A 20,958-nucleotide genomic window follows, 5' to 3' on the forward strand; every position below is an offset into this window, starting at 1 on the left:
GTCAGGTCAGCATAGGAGCAAGCTCTGAACTATCATTCACTTGATTCTAGACTTGTAGTTAGCCATTAAATTGAGACTTAAATGGTGTCCTCTCTGGTCTTAAGACAAGGCCTCTGCCAGATGCAGTGGCTCATGCCTGTAATGCTAGCTACTCAGGAGGCTGAGATCTGAAGGTTCAAAGCCAGCCCGGGCACAAAAAGACCTGAGACTCTTATCTCCAATTAACTTCTAGAAAACAGGAAGTGGAACTTGGTGCTCAGGGACAACACCCAGGCCCTGGGGTAGAACAGTAGCTTTGAAGCACTCAGGGACAGTGCCCAAGCCTAGTTCAAGACCCATGACCCAGAAGGAGAAGAAGAAGGAGGAGGAAGAGGAGGAGGAGGAGGAGGAGGAGGAGGAGGAGGAAGAGGAGGAGGAGGAGACTTTTCTTTTCACAATATTCTCTCTGTTCTGGTGCTTTCCCTTCAAATGATGTGCTCTCTCTTATAGGGGTCATTGTCTTCTAGCTCATTGTCCTGTCATTGTTGTACTTTGAGCCACTAAACTACCTTGGGAACTTACGCTGCTCATCTCAACACACACTCAGAGAGGTTATTGAGAAGAAGGGACAGATGTTGTTTACATAGTGCAACATTTAGCTAACTCATTATCTTAGAACTTAGCCCTGAGCTGTCTGCTTAGATATTCTGTGCCATTACTAGTACTGAGTGCTGGTGTGGCTTTCTGCTGACTTTTTTTTAAGATGGGACCCCTTGAGCTGATCAGTTTTCTTTTTCTGTATTTTTCCCCAAGACTCCATGGCTTATTTTATAACTCTTTGTCTTCACTCCTACTTATTTTCAAAGATAGACAAAAACACACAGTTCTTTCTGGTCTGTCCATATGGCTAACAGAATTCTAAATTTCCAAATAACTAAGAATGAGGTTTTCTGCACATCTAGTGCTTCAAATGTGACCCAGTTTCCTCCCCAGCTCTGTTAGCACCAGATATGCATGTTAAGTAATTCCTAGAGACACAGTCACAGAGGTGAGGTCTCTGAGCACTCAAAACAGCAGATGCTGCTATCCCAGCAACTTCCTGGTATTGTTTATGCCTCTGACTCCAATCAGAAAAGGAGTAAGCACTGGAGCACTCCATGCCAGTCCACTTCTCCTTCATAGATGGGCTTTCCAGATCACGCAATACTGTCTGTTCATCATTCTGTGGCAGCATAGATGTAGCCGAGTTTTCTCTGTTCAGTCATATTCTCAAAGTCTGTGAGGGAAGGGAAACATGCCCTACTCCAGGCTAAGGAATCTAAAGCAGCTCTTACATGTTCCTGTAATGTCTTGAGAAGCTGAGTCATAGGTTTGGACAGACTGCCTAATGACACATTTGTGTTTGGGGGAAGCTGTCTTATACTGGTTAATTTCCCCTCGAGCCTGGCATTCTGCAAAGAGAGCTCAGCATCCTACCAGACCCATTCACAAGGCAGACTACAAAGCTACTTATAGAAATGGGAATTCTTCTCAGCCACGCTGACACTCAGGCTTCCATGTTCCCCGGTTCTGAAGGAGTCTCTGAACCAGAAAGACAATGCATCTAGCTTCAGTCACAAAGCTCAGGGACAGCAGAAGCATCCAGCAAGCACAAAAAGCACCATGAGAACTCATGCAGTTTGGGTCAAACATATCACATAAACTAAGATGAAACTTTCCCTCACACCTGTATCTCCAAAGTGCACAGAATCCTTTCCAGGAAGTTCTGTGTGTGTGTGTGTGTGTGTGTGTGTGTGTGTGTGTGTGTGTGTGTGTGTGTGTGTCTCTCTCTCTCTCTCTCTCTCTCTCTCTCTCTCTCTCTCTCTCTCTCTCTCTCTCTCTCTCTCTCTCCCTCCCTCTCTCTCTCTCCCTCTCTCTCTCTTTCTACCTTGGCATTGTCCTTGAGCTTCTTTTGCTCAAGGCTAGTGCTCTACCACTTGAGCCGTAGCACCATTTCCAGCTTTTTGTTGTTGTTGTTGTTTATGTGGTACTGAGGAATCAAACCCAGGGCTTCATGCAGGCTAGACAAGCACTCTACCACCGAGCCATATTCCCAGTCTGGAAGTTCTTCTCTTAAGAGGATTTGCCCCCTTTACTCAAGACTCTGTAGATTCTTTGCATAAACAAAGAATCTATGAAGTTCAGTTATATTTTCGGAGGACCAACAAATATAAAACCATTAGCGACTTCATGTGGAACTGACATGCAATGTTCTCTTGTTATTATTCATGGGTGATATGTCCCAGAATCCCCAGTGGATGCCTGAAATTGTGAATAGTATTACATCCTATACATACGGTGTTTTGTCTTACACACACATGCATATGATAAGTTTAATGCATAATTAGTCACTGTAAAAATGAACAATAAAATAAAGTAATTATAACTGTTAGGAAAATGGAGGAGAAAGGAAGAAAACAGGCCAGACTTGTTCTTCCACAGGCAAGGACTATTTATTGAGATAGAGCAGCAACCAGAGATGTAACCTTCCCTTGAGCTTGGAGACTGTGTGTCTGAGCTGGGACAGGAGCTGGGTTTTATGGAGTTTGAGCAAGGAATCAGAGGTTAATGCAAAAGCCACTAAGTCAAGGAAGGTGGGGGCTTCTCTGTTGGGCCCACAGTAGAATGTTTACAGCTCACTTAGATATATTGCTCTGCTGGAGTCAGGCAGTCTGCACTTACAGCCTGCCTGGTATCTGTATACACCTAGGAAAACAGGGTGTATGTGTGGAGGGGAGGAGGGGGTCAATCTTTCAATGACAATATACTGTAAACTGCTAGCAATGATACTCTTGCATTTGGAAGCCATCATGAAATAAAGCCCCCTGACTCTTCAGGAATCATTCTAATACTGGTGGTTGTTCCTGAGTGACTGGCAGGCAGGTAGCACATACTTGTGGATACAGTAGGCAAGAGAAGGATTCACGTCTCAAATGAAAGGGAGAGGTCGGATCTCAGCCTCCCAAGTAACTAGGATTACAGCAGCCAAGTTTCCCACCATATTTTTTCATGTGCACTTCAAGGTGATTCTTTTCATATTTTTAGCAAAATCATTTTTTACCCCTCTCATGAGGAAGACTTCATCATGCTCTTCAAAATGGCATGCAATTTAAAATTTATGAACTGTTTACTTCTGGAGTTTTCCACTTAGCATTTCTGGGCTGCTGGGGAAATTGCAAAGTTAAACTATAGATAAATAGGAACTGCTGGGATTTTATTTTGTTGTTGTTGTTGTTGTTTGCCAGTCCTGGGCTTGGGCTCAGGGCCTGAGCACTGTCCTTGGACTTTCTCAAGGCTAGCACTCTACCACTTGAGCCTCAGCACCACTTCCAGCTTTTTTTCTATGTATGTGGTACTGAGGAATCGAACCCCGGTCTTCGTGCATGCTGGGCAAGCACTCTACCACTAGGCCAAACTCCCGGCCCCTTGTTTTGTTTTTTATTCACAGTGTTGAAAGCAAAGAAAAAAGATATTTAGAGTAAAGATTGGGGCCTCCTGTGAATAAGACTTCGTAAGATCACTTACAGCTTGTGGTAAACAAATTACCATGACAGAAGAGACTGGACAAAAATAAGATAGGTGACTCGAGCCCCTAGAATCTGAAACTTTGACATCAGAGCCTGCTTCTTCAACAGAGCCTGGTCCGTTGTCTACATGTGGGAAAGCTTACTGTAGTCTACCAAATTCGGCCTTAAGATGAATGCAAAAGTCACTACCACTCTCCCCTGGAGCCTGGATCACTGGATGGCAGATGTTCCATAAGGGAAACTACAAGACTGAAGTCTAGTCTGACTGACCCTGAGCTGTGTGGAATTCTAATAGAGTGGGCAGGAAGACCATTTTTCCAGAGTAAAACAATAGCTTTCCACCTACACTTGGCTTCAGTTTGACTAAATTAAAATGAAGTTCATTCATGTATAATGTATATTCTCAAAATATACCTGAAGAAGAGATTGCCAGGGGATCTTTATTTATTGGATCAGCTTGCTAGCAAATATCAAATTTCCTGAACACCCCCCAAAAAATAAGTCCCTGAGGTTTTAAAAGTAATATGCATAAGTAGGAGCAGGGGGGGGGCTCGTGCAGGTCACATGATTGCAGTGCCCCCAGGGGGCTCCTGGAAGGAGCAGTGGATCTTCATAGTACTGGAAAACAGTATGCAGAGAATGAGCAAGAGAGAAAGAGGCCTACAACTACTTTGCCATAAACCCATAAGTCCCCTATCACAGGAAGAAGTAGAATAAGCCCTGGGGGCTGTCTATAGGTGCCTTTTTCTCGTGCATTCATCCAAAGGCCAGTTTCTAACGGGGTGTGTGTGTGTGTGTGTGTGTGTGTGTGTGTGTATTATGGGGCTTGAACTCAGGGCTGGTACTCAACCATTTGAACCACACCTCCACTTTAAGTTTGTTGCTGGTTAATTGGAGGTAAGAGTCTCTTAGATTTATCTGACAGGGCTGACTTCAAACTAGAATCCTCAGATCTCAGCCACCTGAGTAGCAAAGATTACAGACTTGAGCCACTAGAGTCTAATTTTCTCACCTTATTTTTCCCTACCTTTTTTTCATGACCACATGTCACTTAAAAAAAATTATCTTTAAGTAGTTGTCCAATGAGTTGCCATTTGCTAAAGCAATTTATTAATACAATGCATCTTGATCTCACTTTCTGATGTGATTCTCTTCACGTTTTTTTAGTAAAACCATTTTTTTAGTCCTCTAACAATGAAGAGAGGACCTCATGAGGATGTATGGATTTGGGAGAAAGAGAAACAAGTTATTTCTTGGGTTTAAGAATATATTTTGCAAGCCTACAGCAGTTGCTTTTGTACCTCCAACATTAAATTGCCAGAGCTCATAATCCATATTATTCATACCCGTGGGATCTTAGTCCCAAATTTTCTGTGTCACATCAGCGATAATATGCAAACAAGGCATGTGAAGTTTCCCATGGAAATATCTCCTCCTCTTGGCAGAGAGAGCTCTCTTACTGAGCCTGTAATCCAACAGACTTATGCAGGCTCCTTCTCAGTGCAGCACAAGATGCCAGAAATACTGATGGACTGGCTTTGGGAAGGAGGAATTGTATTTCTCTGATTTCAGTCTAATCCATCCTGGCAGACATTCCCATTGAGTGTTCTCTTTGCCTTCTCTGGAGAGTTCCATGCTGTCTGTAGGAAGCCTACAGTTTCATGCTTGGGAAAGGCTGTCTCTGATGTTTCTTCAGAGCTTGTTGGCTTTTTTAATCAGAGGCAGCCACATTCACACCCGCTGGGATGCACTAAATGTGGAAATGGAGGCTCGTAGAAAAGCACTTCTGTTGACAGGATTGCTTCTTAGGAAATGTTGTAAATGATTTTTTCACTCCTACAGGTCCCAGGGGGATTGGACACAGCAGTGAACTATCAGGCATAGGAAGAGTAGGATGAAAAACAGAAAAATGAGTAACACTGATCTCACACGAGAAATCATTTGGGAAACAAATCTCAACAATCACACTTTTTCTTTAGATTTCAGAGGGTGGCCAATTACTTCAGAGGTCCTGAATGCAGCTTGAAATGAAGGAAGGTGGCTAAGCCAAGACACCAGCTGTGCAGAGCCAGCATTCTGTCCTTGCTCCTACAGTGCAACATAGCTTCTCTGGTACCAATGATGACACCAGATCCCTTAGAGCTCAGTGTGTGCAGACACTATTGATCCTATATTGGATTCCAAGATGCTGAATTTTTTTTCCACAGCAACATGCTTCTCCAGCAAGAATCCTTGCTTACTGGATCTTTCCTTCATTGCTAGTAGAGGATATCAGTGACATGCACAGCCACATTGGAGAGCGGTGGGCAATTTTGATAAAACTAAACATTTTTACCAGCATACCCATATTTTTTACCCCCAGCAGTCCCACTCATGGCATTTAATTCCAGAGAAATGAAAATGTTGTTTTCTACAAAAGTTGTATGTGAATGGTTATGGCAGCTTTCCTGCTATTAAGGAAAAAAATAGTCTCCAATCCCTAGCCTTCTACAGTCCTTTTGGAGCTGATTCTGAAACCTCTGCTCTGGGAATACCCAAGCAAGTACCACCTACAAGTGATTTCTCCACAGCCAAGTGTGCTCTTGTGAACCCTGCAGCTAGGCCAGATGCCAAGGTTCAGGAGTCTTGTGGTCTTGCTTCTCCCAACCCCATGCCTCCCACCAACATCTGCCAAAATTCTGCACTTCTCCCACATTAGTTTGGGGGGGAGGTTCTTTTTTTCCATATATTTGTATTGTAATTAACAGAAGGGTTACATTATATTCGCCAGATAGAGAGTGCATTACTTCACAAATATTGGTACCCTTTCTCATGTCTTGGTCCCCATTTCCCTTCCCCCACCCCCGCTCCTCATCTTGTTTTCCCCCCTTCCCTATCCAATTTCAAATAACCAAATACGCATATATCCAATATATCAGATAAAAATATGGAACCCTTCACTAATTTGCATGTCATCCTTGCACGAGGGCCATGCTAATCTTTGTATTGTTCCAATTTTAGTATATGTGCTGCCAAAGCGAGCACTGGGGTTTTCTTTTATTGTTGTTGTTGTTTTGCCAGTCCTAGGGACTAACTCAGAGCCTGAGCACTGTCCTTGAGCTTTCTCAAGGCTAGAGCTCTACCACTTGAGCCACAGCACCACTTCCAGCTTTTCTATGTATATAGCACTGAAGACTCAAACCCGGGTCTTTGTGCATGACAGGCAAGCACTCTGCCACCAGGACAAACTCCTGGCCCCTGGAGTTTTTGGGGATTTTTTTTAATAAGATGTTGTATTTTTCACCCTCCTCCACTGATTCTCATTATTCCTTCTTCTACTTCTGTCTTCTTTATCCTTGGACCCTGCTATCAAATCTTTCCATGCCATGATAGTGTTGGTTTAGGGAGCTGATGCTCAGTGGAAACAAAGCTCTTTGAAGTAGTTGCATGAATTGCACCTAAGCAGAGTCCTGCCTTTCCTGAGAAATTCTGGTAGAGTCGTTGGTGGGTAGTGTGCTGAGGCCTCAGGAGGGGTGGGTCTGGTTCTAACTCCTCAGTGTTGAGACAAGGGAATATGTGCTCTTTCTCAAGAGTAGACATTACATTAAAAGAGGAAAAAGGGAGGCGAGTTGTGGTGGCTCACACCCTGTAATCCCAGCTACTCAAGAGGCTGAGATCTAAGGATCTGAGGATAGCAGTTCAAAGCCAAGTCCCGGCACTAAAGTCCATGACACTCTTTAATTAACCACGAGAAAACCAGAAATGGAACTGTGGCTCAAGGGGTAGTGCAGTAAGCCTTGAAGAGCTCAGGGACAACGCCCATATCCAGAGTTCAAGTACCATGACCTGGAAAAAAAAAAAAAAAGATGAGAAAAGAGATGAATATGTAATTAATCAATTCTCTCTCTCTCTCTCTCTCTCTCTCTCTCTCTCTCTCTCTCTCTCTCTCTCTCTCTCTCTCTCTCTCTCCCTCTCCTCTCTCTCTCCCTCTCCCTCTCCCTCTCCCTCTCCCTCTCCCTCTCCTCTCCTCCCTCTCCCTCTCCCTCTCCCTCTCTCTCCTCTCTCTCCTCTCTCTCTCTCTCTCTCTCTCTCTCTCTCTCTCTCTCTCTGGGTCACGGGCTTGAACTCGCCTAGGTGCTGTCCTTGAGCTCTTCAGCTCAAGGCTACCTCCTAGAAAGTGGTACCCCTCTTGAAGCTTCCTACATCATAAATTTCATAAAAGTTGAAAGTGACTTGTCATGGAGTGGTGCATTGTGAGTCCAGGAGCTCAGCCATAAGAAATAAACCAGAAACAATCTAGGTCTTAACAGTGTTTTTAAATAAAGTACATAATAAAATCACTTAGAGGTGTTGAAAATTCTCAGTGCTGAGGCAGCACCCAACACCTTAAGTGTTGGACTCAGGCATGGGTATTTTACAGTGCTTGTCATATAGCCAGGTCTGAGAACTGGTGAGAAATATCATCTCTAACCACAGAATCAAATTTGATGCAACCCTATTTGTAGTAATCCCCTCTTATCAAGACACAGGTTAATGGTTTAATATCTTAAACCATGCAGATTGCTGGGTCCAATAGCATTTCTTTTCTTTTTTGCCAGTCCTGGGGCTTAAGCTCAGGGCCTGGGCACTGCCCTTGAGCAATTTTTCTCAAGACTAGTGCTCTGCTACTTGAGCCACAGCACCACTTCTGTTTTTTTGGTTTTTTTTTTTTTTCTGTATATGTGGTACCAACGGATCAAACACAGGGAGTAGTACATGCTAGGCCAGCACTCTACCACTAAGTCACACTTCTGGCCCAGACAATATTTCATTGTTAGCATAGATCTCAGCAAGCCCTGTTTTCTGTATTAAATGAACAGGTTTTATCTTTTCTCTTGGAGGAAGCATTTTACACTTCCTTTTAGCATGTCCAAAATAATAGCATTACCAGTCTTGTGCTTAAGGATAATTATTACTATTATTTGGTGCATCAAGCTGTTTGCAAACAATATTTCATAGCCTTTCTTTCCAAAGCTTTGTGAATTTACAAAAAGTTGCAGACTTCTTGATTCACGCTATGAATGCAAGAATGAGGTCCCATCTTGCCTCACTTTAGGACCATTATTTAATCAAATAAGGATTACTTGTGCATAGCACAGGGATATTATGACAATAGGTTTGCTAATCTGGGCAGCTACTGACTAATGAGTGGGTAATGAGGCTTTGGACAAAGAGATAACTTCAAGCAGATGGCTTGAGATTTTCTCCCAGCACCCAAAATGGCAAGAATATTAAATGTATGTTTTATATATTTTGAATAGTTTCAATCCAATGTTTTCAGACTTCAGCTGATCATGGATAATGAAAATCATACCAAGTGAAATTTCAGGTAACAGACCACTATACCATGGTCCAAAGCTCCCATACTAAAGGAAGCCAAACTTGGCTTACTCTAGAGGACCAGATTGAGAAGGCAAAATAAGCTATGCAGAGACCTCCCCTAGTTGGTCAACATAAAGGCAGAATTAATGAGGTAATGAATTCCATTTATTTCATAGTTGGAAACAAGTGAAGGATTTGGAGTTTTCAATTCTGCAACCCAAGCATTCCTTCACACTCAAAAGCACATCTAGCCAGGTGTCAGAGGCTCATATCTGTAAGCCTACGTACTCAGGAGGCTGAGATGAGAAAATCAAGGCTTGAAGCCAACACAGATGGAAAAGTATATAAGATTTGTAACTTTAATTAATCACCAAAAGGCTAGAAGAAGTGCTGCAGCTCAAACAGTATAATATGAGCCTTGAGCAGAAAAGCTCAAGGACGACACCCAGGCCCTGAGTTCAAGCCCTGGTGACTCATGCCTATAATTCTAGCTACTCAGGAGGTTCATATTTGAGGATCATGGTTCAAAGGCAACCCAAGACAGGAAAGACTATGACACTTTTATTTCCCATTAATTGTTCACCCCCCCCCATAAAAGCTATTCAGCACATTACCAGAGAGCTTTTAGGACACTAGAATTCTTAATCTCTTCAGTTTTAATTCTATTTTTATTGTATATTTAAGCAGATGGAAACACAAGACTGTATAATACACACAACTTTGGATGTATCAATTATCTCCTAGTAACTCCGGCAGTGGAGACCTGATCAGAAGTAAAGCTGCCATCCTTTGAAATGATGATTATCGGGGGTTTATTGAGCTGCTCTATAGAGATAAGATTTGACCATAGACAAAAAGAAGAGATAAGGAAATAACAGAAAACATCGCTAGAATACACTCGTCACACTCTAAGTTATTCCTTTTATTTTTCACAATGGCAGGGGAAAAGTGGAAGGGTGAGGTGGAAGAAATATAGTACACTCAAAACAGAAAAGATGAAAGTTTATGCTGTGTTGTGCTGGTGACAAGTATGTTGATAATGAATTTCTAAAGCCATACGTACCATCTTCTTTTAGTTTTCTGATGACCTTTGAATTCATACACAAGAATAATTAAAACATCCCAGTCCAAACATAGCCACATAAGAAGGCAAACTGGTGGTTCAATGTTCAGTTCCATCTGGTTCACACACAGTCTGAGCTTGCAGCCAGTCTAAAGGTAGCCAGCCAGTCTAAAGGAAAATGATAAAGCTGTGTCTGTGGGTTATGTTTTCTCTCAAAAATGAATATCTGCTACTATTTAACCTCAGATTACCAACTGTGTAACCATCCTAAGTCCCAACGTAAATACCTCCATTGTTTTTATCTTTTTCTTTTTTTTTTTTTTTTTTTTTTGGCCAGTCCTGTGACTGAACTCAGGGCCTGAGCACTGTCTGTGGGCTTTCCTGAAGGATAGTGCTTTACCACTTGAGCCACAGTACCACTTCAGGATTTCCTATGTATGTGGAACTGAGAAATCATACCCAGGTCCTCATGAACTCTATCACTAGGCCAAATTCCCAGCCTCCACCTCCATTATTTTCAAAGCAAAGGGACTTTCCTAGAACTTTTCAAAGATCAAAGCCAAGTGTGCAAACGAGATGGATTTCATTAGCCTCACACCCAGCCTTCCCAAGTAATTGCTGGCTCCCATCAAAGTCAAGGTTGTAAATAAAAGTTTAACGTCCCCACATCTTCTGCTGTCATCTTGTTGCCTCATTTTCCCACCTCTCCAGCTATTTGTCCAACCAGTCAATATTATTGAGCAGGCCCACAAGAGTAGATATTAGTTATTTGCACACAAATCAATAAAATGTGGTTCCTAGTCTCTCATAGCTTACCTCTGGTAGACTCTAAGGGGAGGGTAATGGAGCCACGGTGTCTGCATCGGTAGGCAAGGTAGAGGTGTGATGGTGGAAGAAGGCTGAGAGGGCCAGAGGAAGAACAGGTGAGAAAACCAGAAGTCATCCAGGAGAGCCGTGGTTAAGCCACTTGTGAAGGTGCAGAGGCAGGAGGTGTGAGGTAAAAGCCTTCTTTTCCACAAGCTCCTTACCTTTTCTTGCCACTGACCTTTTTCTGGGTCAGGTGCTTCATGCTAATAGCATACACAGGAAGCAATGAAAGTCAAGTGAGTCATGGGAGCCATGATGGTTAGGAAATGCTACAGGGAGGTTTATGTGCCAAGATAAGTGCTAGAAAGGGACATGTGGAGAAGAGGAACAAGAGGGCAGAGGGACTAAGAGGAAGGCAGAGGAGGGGAGAAAAGGAGGAGAGAGAGGGAGAGAAAGACTGCTTTTGAATTAGCAGGAAGGATATGGAAGCTTGGGGCTGGCTGGAGATGTGACAGTGGTAGTGAAGTTGGAAGGATGTCAGCTAATTTCACAGTGACTTTTCTTTGAGAATTTCACCAGCTATAGGAGAAGGTAGGCTGACTTCTGGCCTTTTTTGAAATCCAATGATAGCTCTGGAGATATAGATATGCACCCATATGACTCTGGTGAAATGTGAATCAACCTCTTGAATGGTGGCAGTGCAATGAAGCTTCCCTGAGTTTATCTACAATGATTTCAGACTATAATGTTAGCTAGGAAAAAAAAACTCCACAGAGCTCCAAAACATAATAAGTAGGACTAACTTCATGAGATTCAGTCACTTGTCTCCACCACAAACCACACCACCAGAAACTCAGAGGCTGGGACTTGGTGCATGAAGCCATTACAGCTCCCTGAGAGCAAACCACACAGATTCTCAGCAGGGTGTGTCTGCCTTCCTGACCCCTCCTGGCATTCTCAGCAGAGGAATTACATTTCCAGAAATTGCATTTTCAGAGATGTTTTCTCCCTACTGCCAGCTCCCACCCCCACAGCATCTAGAAATTACCAAAGCAGCTGAGTCAGCCTCTGGACCACAGACCAAGTGCAGCCAGCCCAAGACCAGAGTCCATTAATAAGGCATGGAAAAGGCTCTGAGGCTGGGATTCATGGAGGTCCTGCTGTAAACCCAGCTTATTTCTGGAGCTCTACTCCACACATGTGCCGGCAGGAGTTGGTTGTGGCTGCTCTCTGCACATAAGGCTGGTGCTGCTGCCTGCTTTTACCAACTCATTCATCCCCACAGCAGGACTGCCACTCAGCTAAGAGTGTTCCTAAATGCCTTCCTTCCAGGAAGGAAGCCCCAGGTGTGGGGGCAACTGAGATAATTTGGGGCATTCTAGGTTCATTCACTACAATACTGTCCTCTATTGAGTTGAAGCCATGAAATTGACAGTATAGAGAGAAAGGGGGCCTAACACAGAGACCAAAAGAGCGAGATTCAAAGAGAACAGATCATATATTTTGTGATGAACATTTACTTCCTTCTGCAGCTCATTTTCTACTCCATAATGAAGAATCTGAAGGTAACATTTATCTCTGCCCTCCGCAGCCCAGGAGCACCAAGTCTCATTAAGTTTTCAATTTTTTTTTTTTAGACAATTCAGAATCAGACAATCTGATTTCCATGTATTAAAAGATACTTGAGATCAGGAGTGGTGGTTCACAGCCGTAATTCCAGCTTGCTGAGAAGATCAGAAGTATTGAGGTCCTAGGCCAGCCCTGACAATAAGTGAGGGAGACCCCATCTCCTCAAAGGCAGGCAGGCATGGTGGCGCATACTTATAATTCCAGCTATGTGGTAGTTACATGTAGGAGGATTAAGGTCTGAGGCCAGCCCTGGACAAAAACATGAGAATCTGTCTGAAAAATAACAAAAGCAAAAAACAGCTCCTTCCTAGCAAGCCCAAGGCCCTGAGTTTTAATTCTGACGTTGGGTGTGGGGGGCAGATTACTTAAGGCAAAATTTCAGGGTTTTCCAACCACTTTTGAAACCATATGAGAGACACTGCCTTCAAAAATGTAATCCACTGACTCTTATTTTGGTAGGGATTCCTGAGGCATTTGTACAGGTAAAGCATGCTAATTAAGAAAGCAATTCTTTAGCTTGTTTCTTGTGTTTCGTTTATTGTTCATTTGGGGTTTTTTTGATAGGTCTTTTGGGTCCTTTTTTTTAGTCAGTGGGATTTGAACTCTGGGCCTTTGAACGCTGTCCCTGAGCTCTTCAGGTCAAGGCTAGCACTCTAACCACTTGAGCCACAGTGTCACTTACAGTTTTCTGGAATTGGAGATAAGACTCTCACTGACTTTCGTGCCCAGGCTGGCTTTGAACTGTGATCCTCAGATCTCAGCCTCCTATAGCTAGGATTACAGGCATGAGCCACCTGGCCTGACTTGAGAACTTCTCCATTAGTGGTTAGTTTTCTTTCTCTCTCCCCAGGCTCCAGTGGAGAGACTATGGCACTGCCTGGAAACACTCTGGTTGCCATACTGGAGGGAAAGAAAGAGGACAGGCTACTGCCTAGCCCATAGACCAGGATGCTACTGAAGAGAAAAGCCTACAAGATTCTCTAAAGTAAGGTAAAGGCAGTAATGAGGAGGCTGAGAAACTGCTTCAAGGTTCCCACTGAACTACCTCCAAAAAACACTTCCATATTCATTCCACAAACAATAACTTGGAATCTTAGTATAATCTGTTTTTTTTCCAGTTATGGGGCTTGAACTCATGGCCTGGATGCTATCCCTGAGCTCTTTTGTTCAAGGCGAGCACTCTACCATATTGAGCCACAGTGCCACTTTTCAGTTTTCTGGTGATTAATTGAAGATAAGAGTCTCACAGACTTTCCTGCTTGGGCTGGCTTTGAACCTTGATCCTCAGATCTGTCTCCTGAGTAGCTAGGATTACATATATGAGCCCCTGATGCCTGGCACTCTTAATGTAATCTTAAGACATGATACATCTGGTGCTGGGAGCATGCCTTTGCAATATCAGTGGAGGAAAAGCTGAGGTATACAAACAAACAAATGTATCACAAAGCCTGCCAAGTGCTGGAATGGAAACATAAGGAAGCACAGAGTATGAGTCCATAAAGGGAAGATGGAGGATGAAAAGGAAATTATGATACTTTTTCTAGAGCTGCAAAAGAAATGTGTACGCTCAGAAAGCATCACTCTCACATGTAAACTCAAAATAACTACTAGAAAAGCTCACCAGTGCCCCTCAGGACATTTTTCAGCAATCTGTCTGCTTCTATGTGCATTTCCTTAGAGAGAAACCTACTGCTTGCTAACAATGATGTTCTTTCTGGTAACAAGGAAATGCTTAATTTCCTTTTCTTTAGCTTATTCTTTCTATATTTTAAAATATTACTATGCACACATTCTAGTTCTGTAGCTGTTAATTAACTAAGCAGTACACAGCTGGACTCTTTTTTTTTTGTCCTCTGAAGGAGACTTAAATTTATCCACAGTTGGGAAGGTATGCATGCATTGTTATCATGAGCTTCTCTTTTTTTTGTTGGTGGTGGTGGTCTTGAGGTTTGAACTCAGGCACTTTCTTTACTACTCAAACCACATGCCCAGAACGTTTTGCTTCAGTTATTTTTGTACGAGTGTGTACCCGTCCTGAGGCTTGTATGTGGAGCCTGGGTTCTGTTCTTGAGCTTCTTTGCTCAAGGTTAGCACTCTGTCACTTGAGTTGCAGCTTCACTTGTAGATTTTGAGTGGTTAGTTGCAAGTGAGAGTCCCACAGACTTTCCTGTCTGGAATGGCTTGCTTTAGTTATTTCATTAATAGGGTCTCAAATTTATGTCCACGCTGGTCTGGAAAAAGATACCCCGTTTATACTTGCCGCCTAATTGGGATGATAGGTATGCATTAGCAAACCCAACTTATATTGGTTGAGTTGGAGTCTACAGAACAATTTCCTGGTCTAGCCTAAAACTACAATTTTCCCAATCTCTACTTCCTGACCAGAAGGAATTATAAGCATGGGCCACCATGATGGCTATTTTTTTTTTCCAAATTGCGTATCAAATATGAACTAAGAACCATGATCTCTATCCTCCTTGACCCTTACTTTCTTTTTTCTTTCTTTCTTTTTTCTTTCTTTCTTTCTTTCTTTCTTTGTTTGTTTCGGGGGGGGGGCAGTCATGGAGCTTGAACTCAGCCTGGGCACTGTCCCTGACCACTTCAGCTCAAGGCTATTGCCCTACCCTTGAGCCAAACCCCATTTCCTGTTTTCTAGAGGTTAATTGGAGATAAGAGTCTCAGGTCCTTTTGTGCCCGGGCTAGCTTTGAACCTGGATCTTCAGAGCTCAGCCTCCTAAGTAGCTAGGATTACAGGCATGAGCCATCGCCTGGCTTGACCCTTGTTTTCTGATCTGAAATAAAAATCCTCAGCTTTCTTAGGAAAGACTGCTTAGGAAAGATCAAATGGATGTAAGGAACAAAAGCACATTACCCACCCCCCAAAACTTAGTGACTTAGGTATTTAACAAAACAAAGAACAACAGCAAAAACAAAAAACAAATCATGTGCCTGTGTTAGATTGGTGATTATTTGTATCCAGATGCCAGAAGCCTGTGGACAATAAAACAGTTTGGAACAGTTGTTGGCAAATGTTTCAGCTCATAACTCAGTTGGAATGAAAACTAGTTATGGAACAGAGCTATTCAATAGCAAATGCTTGCAGAGAAAATACTCCAGACAACCTTATAAATCCAGTACTCAGCAGATAGATTTGGGACTCTAACTTTTGAATATTACTGCAGAATACTAGACATGGATGTGCTTGTGTTTGTTCATTTTTAACTCTAGATTTAGATATTGACACGGGTACTTCCTAGTGCTGGGATCTGGGTAAGTTAATACAACCTTCCTGAGTCTGTATTTCATCATCAATGAAGTGAGGAAAATCATACCCAGCTCTCAAGACTGTTTTTTTAAAAAAAATATTATTTTTTCAGCATTGATTCTGCTGGAAAACAAACACAGAAACAGAAATCGTATCAGTTACCTTAATAGAAAAAAGTAATGTAATGAATTGGTTGATCAGTTCTCAGAAAACCAAAAGAACAGCAACAAAAATAAGACAGTGGAGATGTCCCAAGGGCTAGGAACCCTAAAGGCAGAGGTTGGACCGATGAGAACATGAGGGCTTGGAAGACAGATCTAGTGGGCTAAGATAGATTGCCAAAGAAATGGTAGCTGCTTCTAAGATAGTTACTATGGAAGCTTAAGGGTCCACGGAGCTGAGTCCACTTGATTCTGGGAAGGTAGAAGGAGAGCAGGATGCTGGAACCACCTGCCTTTGCCAGGACCATGGGCCACCTCCAGTGACACAGGGAAAAAAAAAAAGCCACTCTGGCTCCACCCTCTGCACTGGTAATTGGCAAAGGAGAAATGATTGCAGAGGCCAAGGTCACTGAGCAGAGCACACAGGTTGGATGTGGAGCAGAGGAAACCAATAACTCCTTCATTATGTGCAGTGCAGAGAGCTTACTTTGTGAGAGATGTTGTAGGTATGGGGGAGCCTGGAGAAACAAATGGAAAAGTTCAAAAGTGCACAGCTCAGTGATTACTACAAGGTAGGCCCTCATTTAAATGAGCTTCTCTTTCCTAAGTCCAGTGGGAAACATGAAGGGAATGGAAATGAAAAAAAAAAAAAAAACAATCCTGCCTGCTTTTAAAGAACCTAATGTCTATATTAAGTGTTGTGAGATAAGGCACATGGCAAAGTACAAAGTAATACAGTCAAACCAGACTTGATGCCATTTTTAATTGCATCTGCTATGAACATGTACAGAACTTTTCCTTGTCATTTTTTTCCTGAACTGTATATTGTAACAATTACTTACACAATAGTTGCATTGTATCAATGTTTATTAGTAATTTAGACATGATCTAGAATATATTGGAGGAAGATGGTACCAGTGGCTCATACCTATAATCCTAGATACTCAGGACTCTGAGATCTGAACATCTCAGTTCAAAGCCAGCCCAGACAACAAAGTATGTGAGATTCTTATTAACCACCAAAATGCCAAAAGTTGAGCTGGGGTTCAAGTGGTAGAGTGCCAGTTGTGGCACTCTAAGAAGCAATGAGCAGACCCTGAGTTCCATCCCCAGTACTAGCACACCAGCACGTGCATGTCCACACACACACACACACACACACACACACACACACACACACTTACACATACAGAAAGTATAAAGGAACCTGTAAATAAGCTCTATACAAAAACTAAGATATTTTGTATCAGAGATTTGCATACTGCAGAATTTGTTATCCATGAGGGTCTAGAAACAGTTCTTATAGACACTGAAGAATGCCTATACCTATTTGCTAGTTGCACACAATAAAAACTATTTCAGATCTAGACACTGGTAGCTCATGCCTATAATCCTAGCATCTCAGGGGGCTGAGATCTGAGGATTGCTATTCAAAGCCAGCCCAGACAGGGCAAGTCCTTGTGACCCTTATTTTCAATAAGCTACTCAGAAAACATCACAAGTGGTGCTGCTGCTCATGTGCTAGAGTGTTAGCCTTGAGCATAAAAGCTTAGGGACAGTACTCAGGCCCTAAATTCAAAACCCAGGACCAGGAGAAAAAATTATTTCAGATATAACTTTTATGAATTCAGAAAAGCAAAAGTATATCTGGGCAACTTTTGCAATCCTAATATTCAATGCTTATCCTGTGGAACTAGGAAAATTGAAGAAAAGGGTATGGGTTGGGAGGGATAGGGAGAATGCAAAAGGGGTGATACCTACTAAGGCGCATTGTACTTATAAACTGATTTCTACAACCACTTTGTACAACTACTAAAAATCATTTAAAAAATAAACCAGGCACCACTGGCACGAGCCTGTAATCCTAACTATTCAGGAGACTGAGAGCTGAAGATCACAATTCTAAGCCAGCCCAGGCAGGAAAGTCTGTGAGACTCTCATCACCAAAAATCCAGAAGTGGTGCTGTGGCTCAAGCAGAAAACCACTAAGCTTGAGCAAAAACACTCAGGCAGTGACAGTTCTCAGGCCTAGAGTTTAACCCCCAAGGCTGGCACCAAAATAATATAATGAATAATATAATGAAAATATAAGAATAATATAATGAAAATATAATTTTTGGACAGTTTCTGATACCACTGCTCACTCTCCTAGGCAGCCTTTATTTTCTCTTTGTAAAATAAGTTCTATGTGGACCAGGAGTTTGGCCTAGTGGTAGAGTGCTTGCCTAGCATGCACAAAGACCCGGGTTCGATTCCTCGGTACCACATACATAGGAAAAAGCCAGAAGTGGTGCTGAGGCTCAAGTGGTAGAGCTCTAGCCTTGAGAAAATCCAAGGACAGTGCTCAGGCCCTGAGCTTAAGCCCAGGACTGGCAAAAAAAAAAAAAGTTCTATGTAACAAAGAATTTATAAAATTATATACATGCAATGTATGTGAGTTAATGCACCTTCTATCTGGCAAATATCATGTAACCCTTTTATTAATTACAATAAAAAATTATAAAAAAATAAATAAATAAAATTATATACATGTAAATTACATATATATGTGTGTGTGTGTGTTTTTCAGTGAAGCTTTCTCAAAAAGGAGGAATGAATAAGAGCTGAGTATTCTTACTACAGAATGTAAATAAGAAGTAGGACGAGGTGACTGGGAAAGTGGCTCAATGGTACAGTGCTTGCCTAGCATGCATGATGCCCTGGGTTTGATTCTTCAGTACCACATAAACAGAAAAAGCCAGAGATGGTGCTGTGGCTCAAGTGATAGAGTGCTAGCCTTGAGCACAAAGAGGCTCAAGAACAGTGCTCAGGCCCTGAGTTAAAGTCCCAGAACTGACAAAAAAAAAATAAGAAGAGTTGGGGATATTTACTGGGTAGTACAGTACCTGCCTAAAAAGCAGTAATATCATTTGGCATAGAAGAAAGTGTACAAGCAAATCAAACATTGTTTGGAAAGGTGTGAGTGTATATGGCACTAACCAGTCTCAAGGAATGGACAATAGAATCACGACATGCAATATGTTGGGGCAATATGCCATCTGTGGCCTTCATTTTGAGGTATAGATGAGCCATAGAAGGCTCTTCAATAAGTAGGAAATTATGGGTGAAAGATGGGTATAAAAAGTAGAAAATTATTCCATTGAATGGGACAGATTGGAAAAGGATCAAATCGAACTACAAAGAAAGGTCTTAACTTTGAAATGTTGCATGTATCTCCCTCTATCTTTAATTACAATAATCAATATTTTATGAGATGGTCTAGGCAATCAATGAGTAATTTTAAGGCCAAAAGTTCAGAAACTGAAAGAACTCAAATGAAAATCGAATTTTAAATAATGAAATTTGAGTGATCAAAAATTTTTAAGAAGTAAAATTGAAGCCCAGCCTTCAAGACACAGCACTTAGTTCATGAACTGGGACCCTGGGGTTGGGGGCAAGAGTGAATACTACACTGGTCAATGACATTGGACAGCTGTGAGAGTGGACATAACATTGACTGGACAGAATGGGAGGAGGGAGTCAGGGACAACATCATAGACATCAAAAATAGTGATCTCTATGTTTTGGTTTGTTTGTTGGTTGGTTGAGGGTTTTTTGTGGGGGGGTAGTCATAGGGCTTAAACTTGACCTGGGCACTGTCCCTGACTTCTTCAGCTACCACCCTATTACCCTCAAGGGTAAGCTACCACCCTACCCTTGAGCCAAGCCCCACTTCTCATTTTCTAGAGGTTAATTGGAGATAAGAGTCTCAGGTCCTTTTATGCCCCGGGGTGGCTCTGAACCTTGATTCTCAGATCTCAGCTTCCTGAGTAGCTAGGATTACAGACATGAGCCACCATGCCCAGCTATGTTTTTTTTTAAATAAATATTAATGACTTAGGCTGTAAGTGGCTCATACCTGTAATCCTAGCTACTTGAGAGGTTGAAATCTGAGGATTGCAGTTTGAAACCAGCTAAGGCAAGAAAATCCCTAAGACTCTTATTTCTAATTAAACAAAAACTAGAAGTTGAGGTATGGATCAAGTCGTAGATTGCCAGCATTAAGTGAAAAACAGCAGAGCAATAGAGGCCCTGAGTTCAAACTCCAGTATGGCATACACACACCAAAAAGAAAAAAAATATATATATATATATTAGACTTGGACAAATACAATCCACATAATTGATATGAATTTTGATTATGAGTTTGCAGAGCATTTAATGTACTCCTGAATAATCTGTTGTTTTCTTCTTGGCAGATCCGTTACAGGATTTTGGCTTTTCTATTGACCAGTGCTCCAAACAATTACAACCAAATCTCAACATTAGAATTGGACTCATTCTGAGTAAGTAGAAAGCAGTATTTTGGATTAACGCATGGTACAGCATTTTCCTGCTCTTCACAGCCGGCTGACTTGCATTCACTTTAAGAGCTGACTAAACTATTCTCTCCCACCCTCTCCAATGAACTGTTTCCATCTTCATTTGCAGACCTTTCCCTGGGTAAAACCTAGGTAGTGTGCAACTCTCATTGAAGGCAGTGATTTTGCACTAAAAAGACTCCAGATGCTTGTTAGGGTTATATAAACACTTGAAATCAGTAAGACTAGCAAAAAAACATGTTTTTGTTTTTATGTTTTGTCATTGTTGTTTTTCAGGTCTTGGAATTTGAACTGAGAACCTGGGCACTGTCCCTGAGTTTCTTTTGTTCAGGGTTAACTCTCTCTCACTTGAGCCACAGAGCCACATCTGCCTTTTTCTGAATAGTTTATTGGAGATCAAAATCTCATGGACTTTTCTGCCCCAGGCTGAAAGAAAGAGCAATTATTGATATCTACAGAAGACAGAGAGCCCTTGCTTATTTGTGCCATGTGTAAATATGTCCCCTGCTTCCAGCAGTGTGGTTTATCATTTGCATTATTTTGCTTCCTGGATTGTTAATCCATGTTCTTAAAGCCCCATCCAGACAACGAAGATACATAAAATCTTTCTTCCCTATTTCAGTCAATGAACCCAGTAATCTTGTCCCTCTATATATTAACTTTACACAGTGTACTCCAGCAGCATCTCAAAAATAAAATGCTTTGAGATAAGAAATAGGCCCACTAATGGCTATTCATGCTAGCAAGCTTCTTGCTGTTGTGTGGACTGCTCTCCCCATTCTGCTGC

At 42.0% G+C, this 20,958-nt stretch overlaps 1 protein-coding gene and 1 non-coding gene across 3 annotated transcripts in view; one reads left to right on the forward strand and one right to left on the reverse strand.

Annotated features, from left to right (window-relative positions):
- Positions 1-20,958, forward strand: part of Ly86 (lymphocyte antigen 86) — a 57,665-nt gene that overhangs the window by 10,080 nt on the left and 26,627 nt on the right. For both annotated transcript variants that reach the window (XM_090355427.1, XM_090355428.1), the window contains exon 2: positions 20,049-20,135. In XM_090355427.1, the coding sequence (XP_090211553.1) occupies positions 20,049-20,135 (87 nt within the window). The remainder of the gene's footprint in view (positions 1-20,048; positions 20,136-20,958) is intronic.
- Positions 6,466-6,569, reverse strand: LOC150048445 (U6 spliceosomal RNA). The gene has a single exon (XR_016539352.1). It is a non-coding gene; the product is annotated as a U6 spliceosomal RNA (small nuclear RNA).

Source organism: Megascapheus bottae, chromosome 22 (assembly GCF_031878675.1).
Source record: "Megascapheus bottae isolate mThoBot1 chromosome 22, mThoBot2.hap1, whole genome shotgun sequence".
NCBI classification, from domain to species: domain Eukaryota; kingdom Metazoa; phylum Chordata; class Mammalia; order Rodentia; family Geomyidae; genus Megascapheus; species Megascapheus bottae.